The sequence below is a fragment of the Lepidothrix coronata genome, unplaced genomic scaffold, assembly GCF_001604755.1.
Source record: "Lepidothrix coronata isolate B3197 unplaced genomic scaffold, Lepidothrix_coronata-1.0 Scaffold297, whole genome shotgun sequence".
Classification (NCBI taxonomy): domain Eukaryota; kingdom Metazoa; phylum Chordata; class Aves; order Passeriformes; family Pipridae; genus Lepidothrix; species Lepidothrix coronata.
The window spans coordinates 79,828-97,344 of NW_016690477.1; the positions used below are offsets into that span (position 1 = coordinate 79,828).

At 44.1% G+C, this 17,517-nt stretch overlaps 1 protein-coding gene across 1 annotated transcript in view; it reads right to left on the reverse strand.

The window, feature by feature from the left end:
• Positions 1-963: 963 nt before the first annotated feature.
• Positions 964-17,517, reverse strand: part of TMC2 (transmembrane channel like 2) — a 31,992-nt gene continuing 15,438 nt past the window's right edge. Inside the window, exons 12-20 of the mRNA XM_017837221.1 lie at positions 16,579-16,758; positions 15,604-15,756; positions 14,141-14,269; positions 12,804-12,871; positions 11,798-12,037; positions 10,006-10,131; positions 4,570-4,648; positions 2,322-2,442; positions 964-1,214 (exon numbers count right to left, since the gene is read on the reverse strand). Coding sequence (XP_017692710.1) covers positions 964-1,214; positions 2,322-2,442; positions 4,570-4,648; positions 10,006-10,131; positions 11,798-12,037; positions 12,804-12,871; positions 14,141-14,269; positions 15,604-15,756; positions 16,579-16,758 — 1,347 coding nt within the window. The remainder of the gene's footprint in view (positions 1,215-2,321; positions 2,443-4,569; positions 4,649-10,005; positions 10,132-11,797; positions 12,038-12,803; positions 12,872-14,140; positions 14,270-15,603; positions 15,757-16,578; positions 16,759-17,517) is intronic.

A 17,517-nucleotide genomic window follows, 5' to 3' on the forward strand; every position in this document is an offset into this window, starting at 1 on the left:
TTTTATAGCAATTTTAAGAAGAACAACACATGTTGATCTAAGCTGCCTTAGATCAAGGGGGGTTTGTGTAAACAACAAGAAGAAACTGTAGGTGTAAAAGAGCAGGTCAGCCCAGAGAAGCTCTGCCGCAGGTTCTGGGAAGTCCTGTAGATATAGAAGATACTGTTCTGAAATTGCACCAGGAATTTCTAACTGGTTATAATCAGACACTAGGCCAAGACACTGTTAGTATCTCAGTTGTGCTGGGTGGTGTTGCTAGACTAGGAATCCTATCCAGGGATTGAAATAGTGGTACAAGCTGCTGTCAACAGACTATGAAAAGAGGAACCCAGAGAAAGTGGTGGTGAGATTGAAACAAAAATATAAAAGTTTGGAGCAGGTAGACTGGAGAAAAGCTATCACAAATGCAGCTGACAAAACCTCCTGCTCTACTGGTTTAATAGGAGTCCTCTACTCCTAGCAGCAGCTGGCTTGCAGCTGGACTGGGACACTCACTTTTTTTGAAGAATACTTAATTCCTCGAGTAGAAGGACAGCAAAAAAAACTCCAAACAACCTCTATTGAAATGACAGGTAAACTCACACCACTTTTATTAATTAAAGAAGCCTTTGGAAGGACTGACAGCAGAACTGACTGTTCCACACAGCGAGCCCACCACTGTTAGTGCTGCTGTTAGTGGCCACAGGGCTGCGTCCTGTGTGTAAGAGTGTAGCAGGGCCACAGCTGATTTTCATTCTGACTGTCTCCCGTTTCCTTTGCAATCAAAATCAGCGCAGCCTGTGGAGGTTACAAATCCAAAGTACTACTAAGTGTCCAAACAAATCTGTATTAGGTAGTGTTGGATAGATAAGAGACCATCATGAGTGGATGTGCAACATGCAATAATAATTTCCTGCTAAAACTACAGTAGTTCATGCAGCACCTCTATTTTAATATCATATGGGAGAAGCATTGCTGAGCTTATCAAGCAGGCTGTAAGTAGCGTGGCTGCCCTCTCCCTCTTCCAGGGACTAGTCCCATTGGGTGCCCCCGTGGCCTGGGCTGGCCAGGATACGGTGCCCAGACACGTGGTGTCAGTGGCTGTGTCACAAACACGTGTGATGGTGGGGTGAATGCTGCTCCTCTCCCACCAGTCATGGGGCTGCCATCCGGGACTGCTCCTCTGCCTGGTTTCCTGACAGGGCTGGTTCTATCAGGAGACTCCATTTTCTTTTCTAGAGCAAAGATTATGAATGTTATTTTCTTGAGAGCAAACACTGCCTTTTGTCATCTCCCCAGTGGCTGCTGTTTCTTCTGTGTGCAATAACCAGAGTGTCTGGGGATTTGTGTTTGGGCATCTGAGAGAAGAAACCACAAGTAAGACCATTCAGCCCCAGCCAACAGCCAGTACATGTCTCTTCTGCCCAAGCCATTTTTGCAGGTTCTTACTGATGCATTTATAAGACATGATAATCCTACCAGCCATGCTGGTACACTTCTAGTCATGGGGTGGTCATGAGTAACTGCTGATTTTAGTCTTTAGTTTCAGTGCACCTGAAACACTGCCAGCACTATTTCAATCTAAATGATTGCCCTGGGTCTGCTCCGAGGGGAATCTGTGTTGGGTTACTCTGAACTTTCCAGCTCATCTCAGCCCACTTAAATGCAAGCACTAGTGGTGCTAATGCCACTAATGGTGGCGCTAGTCTGCTTTCCACAACTGTATCAAGAAAGAATTAAAATCTTTCACATGTTTCTCACAAATGAAAGCAGGAGGTCTAGCAGTCAGGAAGTGACTGGTTGAGACTGAGCCTGGAGGATCCATCTTCCTTGAAAGTGCCCAGATCCTGATGTCAGTGCCTCCTCCTGCTTCTTCAGACCCCCACAGCAGAGTTTACAGCATGCACTTATTTGCCCTAAGACCAATGCACTCCTGTGAAAAGCTTCTGTTTCATTCATGATGAATTTTCCAATGAAAACCTCAACTCGGAAAAAAGTCTGTGCCTGACTCAACTCATCAGCCCAGAAAAAACACTGGAGTTTAAGCATTGTTCCCAGAATAAATTGCTGGTTTCATGACCAGCATGGTTAATAGCTTGGATGTGAATTATAACTTTGGATTACAATTTCTACACTGTGATAAGCCTGTGTGAGACACAATCTAACAAGTCCCCTTACTGGGTGTCTATTCGCAGGTGGACTTCTGTGAATGAAAAAATCTATGCTAGTTATGCTCATCTAATAGCTTGCAAATGTGTATCCCTCCAGTTTCTCAATCCTACCCCATCATTTTGGTGCTACATGAGCCTTTTCAGAAGTATTGAGGGGACATTGCATTTTACCTTCTTCTTGGTTGGGGTGAGTTTCAGTCTTTGTACTTGGTGTAAGTAAATCCTCCAGATCTTGCAGCATGGGGTTGGTAGTGGCTTTGTTGTTTCTTTTGTTTTTCTCCTCTTCGCGTTGCTGCATCAATAACAAACACTGGGTTTAGTTTAAAACTGCAGATGTAATCTGTGAAATGGTGGCCTGGTGCCATGGTTGGCCTGGCTAAGTGTTTGTTGGTATGAATGCAAACTCTTTGCGAAGTTCAAGGGGCTGAATCTTTGTCCAGTGACCAAGTGTTTTTGGGAAAGAAAGTATGTCCCAGGTAGGGGGACGAGAGCCTGGGAAGGAATGGCTCTGCTCCTGTTAGGACGAAGCACTTACTCATAACATGGTTTAGGTCTACCAGACCGTGCATGTTTCTGCAACTTCCAATCTATCCTCTCTGTCGTTTTGGTTTATTTGAAATGTGGAGCTCTTGTGAGAGAGAGTGTCAGGGATAAATGCCAAAGGAAGAGGAGGAGGAGGGTATGGCAGCATGGGGATGGGCTATAGGGCTGTCTTTGGTTTCACTTGCATGTATTTATGTCTTCAGAAGATTTTCTTCTAGATGGTAGAAGGAAGAAAATAACCTGTTTCTGCTCAGAACAAGCATGCTGGAAAGGGAAGGGAGAGGCTGCCCTCTCTTATGCAGTGAGAAACTTTGGATGGACTCCACTCTAGCTCCATCTCTCGCCCCAAAAGAGGTATTTGCCAATGGAAGTTTTTGTGTACTGGAGCCATGGAATGCAGGGCAGCTGAGTGGTCTCAACCCACAGAGCAGCCTTCATCCACTTGGCAAACCTGGCAGACTTTGGGGACAGCCATGACAGGTCTCTCTGAGCTCAGCAGGTCATCACATGAGGGTCTCTGGTGGACTCCAACTGCTGACTATCCCTGCCATGAACAGGCAGCTCTCATTCCTCTCTCCCTAAGCAGCAGGGCTGTGCCAATACCCTTCCTTTCCCCTGCTCGGCTGTGTACCTCTCCTCTTGCCTGGCTTGGCTGTCTCAGCAAACCTACAGGTGCCTGTGGGAGAAGGATATGTAAAGGCAGGTCCTTGTCTTGAGGTGTTCCTGTTCCTTTGGGTAGCACATGGGCCCTGTTTTGTGATCCCTTAAACCCTGATCACACCGCGGTTGGGCAGTGTGAAATAGACCAAGTGCCCTTAAGTCTGAGTGTGCTGCAGCACGTGTTCAACTCTTGCAATATTTGAGGATGCCCTTTGCACCAAGGCACTTATTTTAAGCCGTATGCACGAGTGATCAATTTTGGATTTGAGCATTTGAATGTAATTTATGGAGTCTCATTTCTCAGTGCTCACATCCTCACTTTTAATGTTGCACCAGTCTCTGCTTTATGCAATGTTTTGCTTTATGTGGCACTGCTTCTTTGGTTTGCAGCCTGCCCTGTGCTGGTAAAATGGCTGATAACATTTGATGACATCACATCCTTTCTTGATGCAAGGCTTGGTAGTTTGGGCACATCTATGTCATACCAAACAGCACCAGGAAAGCTCCGGAGGAAACTGCCAGACCAGTACAAGCCCTGGTACCAGAACACCTTTGCTGTTTCTCACTGAGAATCGTTCTCTGAGCAAAGTTGTGCTTTTGCAGGTGTTCTGCTGCCAGACCTTGTTCATATTAGTTCAGGTTTCTCTGTGTTATAGTCCTCTACATATTGCAACCTCTCACAGTTCTGGATACCATGAGGTCCAAATCCTATCCTGCTAATTCAAGTCATTGCATTTGTCTGTACCTTGCTTTTCCTATTTGCACAGCAGAGACAGATGCCACCCTCCTTTGTAAGGTGTTTTGAGAATTACTGGTAAAAAATATTGTTATTGCCATGTTGTTATTTATGGCTCATTGCTTTTCAACTTGTACAAAATCTGGCTGTAGTTTTGATAGGCTTATCATTATCCCTGGGAAATCTCAGGCACCAAAGCATTGCTCAAATTTCGAAGTAACTTATTTTTGTAGGTGGAAAGCGCAGTTTACGGGAAAATGAACTGTAGTTTTGATGTATGAAATAGCAGCCTATTATGGGATGTGACCATTCTTTGCAGTTAGCCATTAAATGGCATCAGAGGGGACTGAACAAGCATAAAATATGTCTTTTTCTTCTGTCACCAATGTATTCAGAAGTGAAGAGTAATTTAAAAGTATATGTTACACATCAGAATTGAAAGATGTATTTCAAGGATGACTTTGCCAGATCAATACTTACCATTTGCATTTTCTTCTTCAGCTCTGCATTGGCGCGCTGATACGCTTCAGACACGGAATTTAGGTAATAGATGGCAAGGCTAGAAAAAGAAACATGTTACTGTAGTGACAGGATCAGGGGAGAGAGAAAGTTTCACCAGGAGGGAACATTTAATTTTTTGCTTACCTTCTAATACCTAGTTTTCCCACCAGCTATCTCCAAACTGCTTTTAGAGGCTCAAGGCTTAGGAAAAATTCAGGCTGCCTTGGGGCATGGTCAACTGAGATGCGCTGAGCCCATCCAGTAGCTCAGTTCTGCTCAAACAGAAGAAAAATGACAACCCTACCCTCCTGCCTCCACCTTGGATAACCATGGTCTCCCTTCACTTCCTTTCCAGCAGTCCTGGTGAAACCAGGCACCAGCCTTGAAATTGAACAGGCACCAGGTAACACAGAGACCTTAGGAAAAAAGTAGGAAACTCAGGAAATAGTGGCAGAACAGGGCCTGAAGCCTCTCCTGAAAAGCAGTGCTCAAGGAACAGTCCTCCTTCCCCCTTTGCCAGAACCAGTTGCATCCTGTATCCCCAGAAGGGACCCTTGAGAATGAGCAAAGACAGGAATCGAGGGCAAGCAAAAGCCAGGTTGGAGCAGAGCCACTGGCTTTTGTTTCAATCCCTTCTTCTCCAAAAAGGACATGCCAAAACCAGGGGAAAACCAAGCCAAGCTGGAGGGAGCTGAAAGGCAAGCGGGGTGGGAGAGCTCATGCTGGCTGCCAGTCTTTGGCATGCAGGGAGGCTTGTGTTTTAAAACATGCCTAAGTGTCTGTGTCTGTCTCACCACCTCTGACACCAGCAAGTAATATTTTGGTAGTAAAAAATGTCTCCATGATTTTTTTTAGAGTGCTTTTATTTTTCTAAATTATAAAAATCATGTGCTCGGTGGCTCAAGCCATTCCCAGGAAAAGTACCAGCCGTTCAGTTCACCACTATAGCTGGTATTTTTTTAAAATAAAGTAGAAAATTCTAATATAAAAGGGGAAAAAAAAAAGGTGGGGAAAAAAAAAAAAGGTAGGGAAAAAAAGGTTTCCTGACAATTCATAACCTGATTGTATGGCTTCAGCCCTGATTCAGCATCCTCAAACCAGACTCCAGGATTTCATCAACAGAGTGCATGTCTCTAAGCCCAGCAAGACATCATGTACTGGCATATTAGTTTCCAGGTGGGAGATCAGGAAGGGGTACTTAGGATGACCTTTCTTGAGTCTTTTTACAGGGGTCTGTCTAGAGGAAACACATTTGCTTCCTTTTGCCTAGCATTACCTCAAAACTCAGTCTTGGTGAACTGGGCTCTCTGTCCTCTTGAAAATTGTTTTTTTTTGTTCTTCTGTAAAGATGTGGTAGTTTTATTTCTTCTGTGTTATTAAGCTCATTGCCTAGAAAATATTACTTTTTAATCAGGGTTTTGCGGCTGCCCTGCCATTTTTTGTTGTGACCAGCCAGGATGTAAGTGCCTGGAGCACCCTTGTTTTCATAAAGATAACTAGAGCTGGCTGTTCAAAGCCATCTGGGATGCCATGTACTGTGTTTCTGAGCTGGTTTCTCAGGTTCACTGAGTAACTGAGAAAATCCATTTCCAGTCTCTTTCCGGCCCTTTCTCACCCTTTGCATTAGTGTCCAGTATTGCCTCCAACCACCAGGGCTTTTTCCCCTGAAGACTCCTGCATTGATGGGAAGGGCATGAGCTCACCGGGTCCCTCTCCCAAACCACTGTGAGATATAAGCCCACTGTGCCTCCAGGCTAAGCCTGAGTTTCCTCTGTCGTTGGTTTATTGCTTAAGGGAGGTTGTGCTTGTTCAGGATTGAACTGCCCTGAAGGGATCTTGAAAGGGAGAGGGGAAAGGGACAGTGCCACAGAAAGGTGATTTGATGGGCATGCCTTTGGTGCAGTCCAAATCTGCAGGAGTCAGGCATGTTTGGATTGGGTTGTCCAAGCAATGAGGAGGCAGTCTGTGTGATCCTCCAAGGTGTACACCAATATCCTGGACAGGTCCTACAGGTGTGCTGGATTTATTGCTGAATTTCTGATTTGCACTGCTAGTGCTGGCTCCCAAAAAAGGCAGAGCAAAGCCAGATCTTGGTCTGACTGTAAGCTGCAACATGAGCAACTGTAAACTTTGCTGAGGAATGGAGTAAGCATTAGCAAATGGAGTTTATCCACTTTCAATGGGGTTCTTTAGGTCTACTTCCCTCTAAAATGGGCCTGCAGATGCACCCTCATGTTTGAGCTGCTAACTCTATCAGCTGGGAGAGAGTTAATTAATTTCTTACAGTGATGTGTTTTGGATTTAGAATAACAGCATTGATAACACACTGATGTTTTAGGTTTTACTGAGTCATGTTTATCCTAAGTCAAGGAGTTTGGTTTTTTGGTTTCTTTTTTTTGTTTGGGTTTTTTTGTTGTTGTTTGGGGGTGTTTTTTTGTTGTTGGTGGTTTTTTTTTTTAATTCTCATGCTCTGCCAGTGAGAAGGTATGCAAAAGAAACTGATAGGGAGCATAACCAGGTGACCCAAACTGGCCAAGGGGGTATTGCAAACCAGAGAACACCATGCCTAGAACATAAACTGAGGGTAGTTACCCAGAATGGGGGTCTGGCATCAGTCAGCAGGTGGTGAGCAATTGTATTGTGCATTACTTGTTTTTTCCTTTTTATTATCATTATTATTATAATTTACCATTATTACTATATTTTACTTCGTTTTCACTAAGTTCTTATCTCAACTTACAAGTTTTACTTTGATTCCTCTCCCCATTCCACTGTGGGGTGGAGAGAGAGGGGATTGAGCAAGTGACTGTGTGGTGCTTAATTTCCATATGGGCTTAAACTATGACACCCTGACTCCTCTCTTCTCTGATTTACTGCTTCCCCAGATCGGGGTGTGGGTCACTGTACTTTTCTAGTCTGCACAGGAATTTTAATTTTTCCCTCTTCTTGATGCAGTAAGGTGCTTCTAGCTTCTGCCAGGAAGCTCTGCAGGCCATGGCTTGAAATCCTGCTTTCAACCTGAGTGGAATTAGGCTATGTGCCTGTGTGTACAATATCTCTGCTTCTTATTTCTCTTTATTTCCTATTTCCCTTGTCCTTAGGCAGTTAGAAGCACGACAGTAAGTTTGACACCCATGTTATTCACTGGACCATCATTGTTTGAGACCAGGAGCTAAGAACAGAAATAGATAGAAGATGCATTTTGGATTGGACTTGGAAAAAAGAGAAGGGGTTATCATGGCTAGAGAAAATTACTTAATTCAGTCCACAGAAGTGGAAAAGACGTTTTTTCAGTGTCTGCAATCAAAATCCACAGACTGTCCATTTACAATCCACATGTCACTATTGCAGAGGCTATTTTTACTTAGGCTGGATTGTAGGTTGCCTTGCCTGCTGCTTTGAGAGTGGTTCTCTGCCCATTGGGACTAAATGAAGCTTTTGCATTTCCCTGGTTTCAATCCTTTGGGAAGCTAGATGGGGAAGCGTAAGGACAAGCTCCAGCCTGGCCCTGTCTACCTGTCAGCAGCACAGCAGAAGCAGAGGGGAAGTTGAAGATTTTCAGAGACAAGGCAGGAAACTGGGGACTTGACTGAAAAGGAGAACAGAAAAGGACTGAAGCCTTAGGAAACAATCTTATATGGTAGCTATGATTTCATCTGGGATTATACCAGACAAAGTGTGCATGCAGATAAAAAGCAGTACTTCTGCAAGACACCCAATGGTCTTGGGGCATGTGAGAGCTACTGCCAAGGGGCTGTAGGTCTGACTTGCCCAGGCACCATGGCGGAAAACACTTTTTTAGAGCTATGACCCTCTTCAGAGCTGAATGGCTGGAAATCAAAAATATATAATATCCTCAAAGGTCACACAGGCAGTTTATCTGAGTGGGAAAGGAGAATGTTTTAGGTAGTGTGGACATAAAGTATCCCTCAGTTTTCAGAGAGGAATCAGGGCAGAGACAAAATGGTGTCTCAAGGAGAAATGGACTGATGGTAAGGCCGTGGTGTGGGAATAGCCAAGAATGGGAAGAGGTGATAAAAAGTGTCTCATCAACAAATAAACTGGATTTGTGCTGTTCCTTGTCCCAGCTGTCAGTGGAGGAAAGGGCAGAAGATTGTAACTGAAAAAAACCCATTATTTTCAAAGGTATTACTGTTCTCCCATCAGCTTTTTTGAGGGTTGCCTCAAAGCCTCAGAAATCTGGCCTACAGCCCTTTTGTAAAGGTAGTCCATTTGGGAAGTGTTAGTTCTGCAGTCTTCATCTCATGTTTGCAATAGCATCTGCCAGTGCTACTGTGAAGCCCACAGGAACAGAGTTTATAACTCAATAATATGCTTGGTCGTAATAGGGATGCCATGTGAGACTTTTTGTCTCCTGCACGTATCTGATCTGATTCTTCTAAGTGTAGGATCTGTCTGCACAGTATATGATCATCCTTTTTAGGTTAAAATGAGTAAGTAGCTTGAGTCAGGTAGAGGGGGTGACATGTCATTTTAAGTTTAATTGGGATTTTTCTCAGGTTGTTTCTGTAAGAAACTTTGTAACAATGGGAACTTGTATTTGATTTAATTTAATTGCATTACCTTCGGTGTAACTATTCAGAATGAAGCATCTCTGTGCTCAAGGAAAGCTGTACTGGATCAGCCCAGAGGCCTACCTCCAATGTGTGTGGATGACCCAGGAAGAGTCGAGCAGGCAAGCTCTGTATGTAATAGGCACCCCAGTTCTGTCTCTTTCTCACATTGGTTAGTCTAAAGTCTGCCTATAGAATCTGACCACAACTCTCCTACTTACTTTGTTAGTTATTGGAAACTTCGATAATAATGGCAAAAATATCTTTAAAACAAAAGAAAGAACTGCCCTGATCCTAGTACTGCTGAAGGTGCTATGGGTTTAAGAGTGATTTCAAAGCTGAAATGATCAAATGGCACTGAAACAAATTCCAGAGGTATTATTTGGAAATTGAAAAATTAAAACTCCTAAAAACACCAACAAAACTGACAATTCTTCCCATTTTGGAACATGTAATTTTTGAATGCCCTGTCATGGCTGTGCTCTAAATACCACCAGCTGTGACAGAAATTGCTTCTCCAGAAAGCACCAGGCTGAGACTGTCCATTTATTTCCTGCTGGCTACAGAAAATATTTCATATGGAAGCTGTGACAGCTTTGATATCTACAGGGCCTCTGTCAGCAATGTGTTTCATCTACAAAGTTGTGTTTAATTGGGTCATGTAATTAAATTTGGGGAAATTGGGTTTGGCAAAGGTGAGGGGGGTAGAGAGCATGTGTCTGCCCCAATCTGTACTGTTATCTCAGCAGAAAGTGTATTTAGACCTCACTAATATCCCAGAATTTTTGGTTTTTAACCTTCTTCCCCAACCCAGACATGTAATATTGCAAGGAAAACTTACACCATGAGCAGAATTGCAGGTATGATCAGTCCTGGATTTGCCACATAGCTGAAGATCTTGGCAACAAAAAGTGGGAAATCAAGCTCTATGGTCTCTTGAATGACGTCATACATTCTTTTTTTCCCACTGCAAAGACAAACAACCAGTTAAGGAGTGTAGATATTTCCTGTAGAAAGCCATTCAGTCTAATGATGCTAAGTAACATGCTTTATCCCTCTTTCAGTGAGCATCAGCTCAAGCCACCAAGGATTTTAAAATGCCTTATTTTAGATTATCTGTTGGTCCATTCATTCCCTCCCTTCCTCCACTGATTATAAGAACAAACCTTGCTAGGCCAACTTGCTCATTTATTTCCTTTGTGAGTTCTGACTGTTTACCCTCCTGAAATATATAAAAACTACAGACTGCAGTAACTATACATTTCTGATCAATATCTTGTTAAATATGGCCTTTTCATGACTTTCCATATGCAAATTCCTGCTTTCTGAAATAATGAGCCAACTTGAAGAGCTGCTAAGTAATGACAAAAATAGCAAGCTGTGATTATTGCTTAATAGGAAACTCACTGAAAGAGTAATTTCTAACCGGATTGATAAAGCAGATGAGAGTATTCTGTATGAAAGGAGAACAAATCTGTAGAAGGCTGGATTATGCAATCGACCTTCTTCTCTCCCCAGCATCTCTGGCTCTGGGAATTCAACTCTATCAGTACTATTCCTCCTATTTAGGGCTTGTTGCCTCTTGGGAGCTTGCAGGATTCCACGGAGGAGGGTGTTGAACTCTGTTCTGGTGATGAGAGTCAATAAAGGCAAACTTGGCTAAACAGTATCCCAACTTCATCAACTGCCAGACGCTCCGGAGAGCTGAGCTTTCAGTCGAGCTGAGTGGTGTGCCAGGGTCTGAATCAGGCTGAGTGGCTTTTGAAGGGTTGATTGGGAATTGAAATAGCTCTTTCACATTGCAGATTAGTCATCTCCAAATGATAGCATGCCTGCAACAAGTTTCTTGTCAGATCTTCTGACATTACTCGTTGACACCTGTCCTTGTTATAGAACTAAGGGTATTTTGGTCTCTTGCCTTTTCCCCCGAGTCTTTCAGCTTTCTGTTGTCGTTCTCTGTTAGCAAGCAGATAACCTAAAACACTGCATCTACAAGAACAGTTTATTCCAAGCTGGCTCCTTGCTGAGTCAGATCCAGCAGGCCCAGGAAATGGCATTATTCAATCAAATTAGACTTTATTGGCATGTTAATCCAGTCCACTGAATGCTCTATGCAGTGCTGATTCTGTCTTAATTAAAAAAAAAACAACCTACATTTTTTTTTTTTTAAAGCTGCAAATCTTCAGGCCACCCCTATCCTTTTCCTGCTATTTTCCAGCTAAAGTCAACACACAAAATCTCATGCTGTGGGAGTTCTTCTCTTTATGAAGGAGTGTTTGGACTCATTTTGCTCCCACAATGTTCCAGAGAGCCTTAGGGATGCTCCTAATATTTTTTTTCTTTTCTGGGGGCTGCACCTTGCTGTCCTCTGGTGCTTTCATTGTTGTGTGTTGGGGAAACACCGGGAATCATGTAGCAAAGGAAAATAGCAGACAGGAGGAGGTTCAGTGCTCCCAGCTGACTGTTTATACCCCATAGCTGGACATGACCCTTTGCCTCACATTGCTAAGGATTTAAGCTGATGGAGAAAGGAGGCATTTCACCACCTCTGTTGGAGTCCAGGTCTTCTAACTTCACAAAAATAATCCCATGTCCCAGAGCAAAAAATGTCCTTTTTGGTGTTTTGCTAGTACCTGAATGGTCCACAGTCAAAGGAGGGAGGCAGGGACATGATGGTGTAAGCCACAGGCAGGAGGCTGAGGAATAGGATCAACAGCAGCAGTCCCATGTAAAAATTATTAGACTTGGATGCTTTGAAGACTCTTTCGTGAGGGACATTGCTAGTCATAACAGCCCAGCACTGAAAATACATGGAGGTTAATAAGCGCAGCACGTTTATACCCACGAGCCCTGGTGCGTAAAAGGATCCCATCCTGAAAAGGAAAAGAGAGGGACAGGTGCTGTTTTTTGACAGGCTGGAAGGTTTTCTGTTTTCAAAAGCAAGAAAACAACTGTTCATGTGGTGGCAAGTGTGCCCACAAATGAAGTCTGAGTGGGCTTTATGCTACCCCGTGCTCCCAGAGGAGAAGCCACCTGCATCCTTATTAGGGTATGGTCCCATGCATTGAGGACCAGCGAGGACTTAGTCTCTTAGTGGTTGCGAAGGATTTTCAGTTTGTGACAAAAATGGCTCTGAGACAGCTTGGAAAATGTCAGGTGCATCTAACCTGTACAGAGAGACTCTCTTAAATGTGCAGAGATGTTGTAGTGTTGTAACAGGAAGAAATTATCAGTCCATGGCAAAATGAACTTTCCTCTCAGAGTAGGTGAGGGTGCTCTTTCCTGTTGCCTGTTGCCTCTGGTGCTGCCACAATAGGGCAAAGCAGCTCCCATTTACCCTCCCTTGGGGCAGTTCTGTGACATGCCCCTCCTGCCCAGTTTGATCTAGCTGGCTCTATGCCCACCCTTCCAGTGATGTGTAACCTCGTGATTCCCCCCAAACCCTTTCTAAAGTCTACCCCCAGCACATGGACCTAGTCCTCTTGGATAAGTAAGCTGGCATTTTTAAATTTTCACTTCTATAGTCAAGCACAGAAAGCCAAACAATCAGAAAAACCAGAACCCAAAGGTTTATCTAGTTGGCTTTCTAACTCCACTGACTGGTTTTCCAAATAAGAAAGGAAAAAAAAAGTATCTTACCAAATCATTCCCTGGTTGAAAACCAAACCCAAAACATTGCCGCTAATGTCAAACTCTGCATAGGACGGCTGTATGGGAAAAGAAAGGAAAATGTGTTGTTGCTACAGGTACCTGCTTTTGTTTTCTGCTGGGTATATGATGCTTATTTAAAGCTGGTAAGAAGGGATTCCTGGGAGAGCTCCCGCTGTGTGCATACTGCTTGAATGACCAGCAGCACTGTGGCGAAGGCAGAATTGGAGCTACTGTGCTGTGGGCTGCTGCTTCTCTCTTGGCTTGCTCAAAATTGGAAAGATATATGGAGGTGCTTAGAGCTGCTCTGTGTTTATCTCTCCCTGCTAATATAATGCCAGCTGCAAGCAAAGGAGCCAAGGCAGGGGACTAGGTTTAAACTCCAGCTGGTGTGTCTGGTTATGGACTTACAATTCCACTGTGGTAAAGTACTGAATGTTTAGATGGTGATAATGATGAGCTGGAGGGCAAATGCTATGCTGGATATATCCATGTACCCAGGTCCAAGCTGCTGAAGAACAGAAATATAGGCAAAGGGACAGAAATGAGGGAACATATGACCTGATGGGTATTTGGTGACATTTTACTCTGTGCTAGGTGCTAGGTTGCTCCATATAAAGCAGTGTTGTAACTATCTGATGTGGGTGCTAATAGTAGCAGGTCCAGAACAGGTTTTCCAGACCACTCCCAGTAGGATAGCTAGGGAGTGGGTGCACTGATCTACTCGTAATCTTGCAAGGTACTTCCATCTCTCTCTGAATCCATCTGGTTTTGTCTCCTCTTACATGAAACAATGGACTTCCCTCCACCCCTCCATTACTTTCTTCTGTGTTTTGTGCAGCTGCAATACTGGCTGCTTTGGTAATGTAGCCTTTAGGAATACCAAAGAGTCCAATGCTGTTGTGAGTTACACGTACATGAGAGGGCAAGGAAATGCTGCTTCCCTCACTGCAGCAGAAGTAACACCAGCTTCCAGCATCGATCAGAAGATGGTGCTGTGAGTAAAGCAGGTTACTGCCTGCAGGGTGGACAATGAACAGGAAGTTCTGGGGCTTTGAGAAGAGGTATAGAAGGGCCCAAAGGTTTGGAGTTATAACAATGGAATGAATAACAGATTATTTTTTTTAACTCAGCTTCATGTTTTAAAGTCCTTAGGTGAGGATGGAACTGATTGATCCAGAAAAGTGATGCAGATACTATCTACACCAATGAAATTATCAGACAAAACCAGAGGGCCACTAGAAGCATTCAGAACAAATTCATTTGTAGCATTTGACCAAATGGCCCTAAATTACTTATATCTTCTCAGCTGTAAGATGCTGACTTACAAATCCAGCCTCTAGGTCCCAGCACCAACAGTAATTCACAAATCTCACAAAGCAAGCTCGGATGAAATCTCCCACCAGAATGGTTATGAAGGTCACCAGGATATCGGACACAGTGAGCCTCACAAACTCCTGAAATTTAAAAGAAGGAAAAAAACATTTATGTCTTATAATTTCAGTAGCAGATTCAGGACTGTATTTTTTTATTACACCGTTTGTCTTTATATGACAGTTACCTTCAGAAAAGCATAGCACGAGCAAACTCCCTGCCTGTTCTCAAACACTCGGCAGTGCCTAAGCTTTACCTTTGTGCTTGGGAACTACGAGCTCCATTACAGCTGTTAGACCTGATAGCTGCTGCTGGCATTATTGACTGTGCTTGTATGCTGTGGCAGCTCATAAAATTGGAGCAGAATGTTAATGCCAGCAATAATGCTGGTGTAAAATACACATACACCAAGAGTAATTTTGATTGTGCATCGCTCTGGTATGGCTCAGCTCCTCGACCTTCACATGGACTCCTGAGGAAAATGCTCAGTTGTAAACAAGAGCTATGAGTAAGTGTAGACAAGGGAGATGTGCAAGACAAAAAAGGTAAAATTGCAGGTGGAAGTAATTGTCAGATGGAGATAACAGGTATCCCATGGATTCTAAAGGAAAGACACAAGAAAAGGTTTAAAAGTCTGGGGAGGAAAAAAACAGCTCAGTCGCACTGAGGATCAGCCCTTTCTGAGGAGTGATGGTGGTGGGTCTTCTCCCACTCGACTGAAAACCACTCAGCTAGTGAAGACCCGCCGTGTGTGCACAGGAATGCATAGCCTTGTAGCTTGGCAAGCCCTAACTGTGTCAGCCAATAAACAATTGCTTTTACTGTTTAAGCTGTGCATAGTGTGGCTGCTGAACTTCTTGGTGCAAGGTAAATGCAGGGTGGTGAAATTGAGGACTTGAAGGCCACCCTGCATGCCTTTCAAGGGGGTTACTTTTGCCTAACTTTGTTTTCATTCCATGGCCTCACCGCGTGTTATGGGTTGGGACATGTCAGGAGTTCCCTTGAGGCATGTCCTCTGGCTGGGTTTTGCTCCTGCACCAAAGCCTCTCTGCAATGTGAAGGAAGTGTAGAAATAGATGGAGAAGAGCAGTTTGCTTTAAAGGCACAATCATTATCTGAACAAGAACATGATGCAGGCATGGCTGCAGACTACCCAGCCTTTTATGCTCCTCCTGGCAAGTGCTGTAGAGCTGTGTCTGCCCTGGTTGCTTCAGCTGAGGATTTCACTACCGAGGCTTGAGAACCATGGCCAAGAACTTGCATTGCCTTGGTGCTGCTATATGAGAGTAGGCAAAAGATGTGTCATTTGTGAGGAAAACTTCAAGCCTGGAAATGCTAAAGACATCAACAAGAAAAAAACAAAAAAATGAATCACCCCAAACCAACACAGAGACTTGCTACATAACAAATTTCTTACGATGCCAACAGTTGTCTCCCAGCAGGGTCCCCTGGGCACATCTGCAGGGTCAAGGGGAGGTGGTGTAGCAGTGCTGTCATTCCCCACAGACAAGTTGTGGTGGCCAAGCAGTGTCCAGTACGTGATGTTCTTTACCACGTCCTCTTCTGCCAGCTGCAACAAAGAGACCCCCATGGCTAAAAACATCACAGAATAGAGGTCTGAGTGGATATGTTTGGAGAAATCCAAGGCGTTGGGCTCCCCCTTACCAGTTACCACCCATCATATAAGGCACTGCTTACAACAGATTTTATAATCTGGCTATAGCACAGAAACTGCTTCCCTTGGCCAGGAGCAGGGGAGCAGCAGCCCTTCCACACCGAGAGCAGGTTGAGACTCCATGAGTTTTGGGGAGCAAGCAACCTGCTCCCCACAAATGGAGGAGTCAGACCTCTTTCAAAACTACTGTGTGCAGAGGGAGCCTCTATCCAGTCCTCCTTCCTCACATTCCTCATAATTTTTCAGGGCAGAGCAAAACACCTCAAATTCCTCTAATTCTTCTCAGCTTAAAATAGGGTAATTTTTTCTGTGGATCAGTTAGACGTTTATCCTTTCCTGCAGTTATCTGCCCACAACACACTACCAGGATAATGTTAAAGAGGGGAGGCAGGGAAAGAGGATTATAAACTATATCCTTGGGGTCTGCGTTAATAGAAATTGCACACAGTGTCTGATGGAGAAAAAAATCGAATTACCCTAACATGCTGTGATTATAGGAGACAATAACCATGCTTTTTTCAGGGCTGTAAAGAGAAGCTGGAGACTCTGCTTGGTGAGTCTCCTCGGGGCACTGCAGACAATGCTCACGAGGACTGGGGACAGAGGAAGCACCTGCTGCAAAGGGGGTGATTGTGCCTGCAGGCTGTGGGGACAAGGTGCGCTCACCCTCGACTCTGGAAAATGCTAGTGGACATGGCTTTTTGGCTCAGTTCTTACTTTTTCGTTGACATCATCCATCAAGGCCAACAAAAACGTGTAGAGGTTCCCAAGGAAGAGCGCAAAGATCCTCCCCAGCTGCCATTTCAGCCCAATGCGGGGATGGTAATTTTCTAGTGCAGCGATGGTTTCAAACAGTGGAGGGCAAAACATGCCCAGCAAGGACATCACAATTTCAACCTGCCACATGAGGAAAACGAGATAACTGCTAGTAGTAACAACAGTGACTATCTTACTTCAACCAGAGCGGGGGCTGCCGGCAACTGGTTGGATATTTTTGAAGGATTTATGAAGGGGAGGGAATCAAAGCAAACTCAGTTTCTGGCTTTGCTTAGTGTGCAGGCAGCACAGCGTCAGACTTCAGGGCTGGGTTGCACAACTTGCTCTTGCAGGAGCACTTTTGCTGTTATCTCAAAGCTCTGAAGGATTTGTTCCCTGTCAGTCCAGACTCATGAATATTTAGGTTCCTCAAGTACCTTGTAGTACGGCTTGCATCAGCTCCGAGGTTCTTATTTTAGTTTTGGAGGAAGCGCAAGACTGGCCCGTGTGCCTAAAGATAATTAATTGATGCTAATGTTTATTTTCCACGTTCAGCACCTTTGCTTTTGCAAATCTGTATTTACAGATTTGAATGGAAGCACATCAAGGACTCAGTTTTGCAGCTCGGGAAAACATGTCCTAGTGGCATCTTTTTTCCTCTTTATCATGTGAGATAATAAGTTGTACTGTGGTCAGTGATGTCATTGGCTAGTCAGGGTTAGCTCAGGTGTGACTTACAGGCTCTGTGTTTTTTTACAGCCCTACGGTGTCCATTGGCCTGTAGAGAGCTTTGTTGGTACAGGTGCAGTCAGTCTCTGACTCACAGGTCTCTTCTTTGTGCTTCTCTTTTCAGGACAAGAAATAGTACCCAGAACACTATTTTTTTAGAACTCAGGTTGT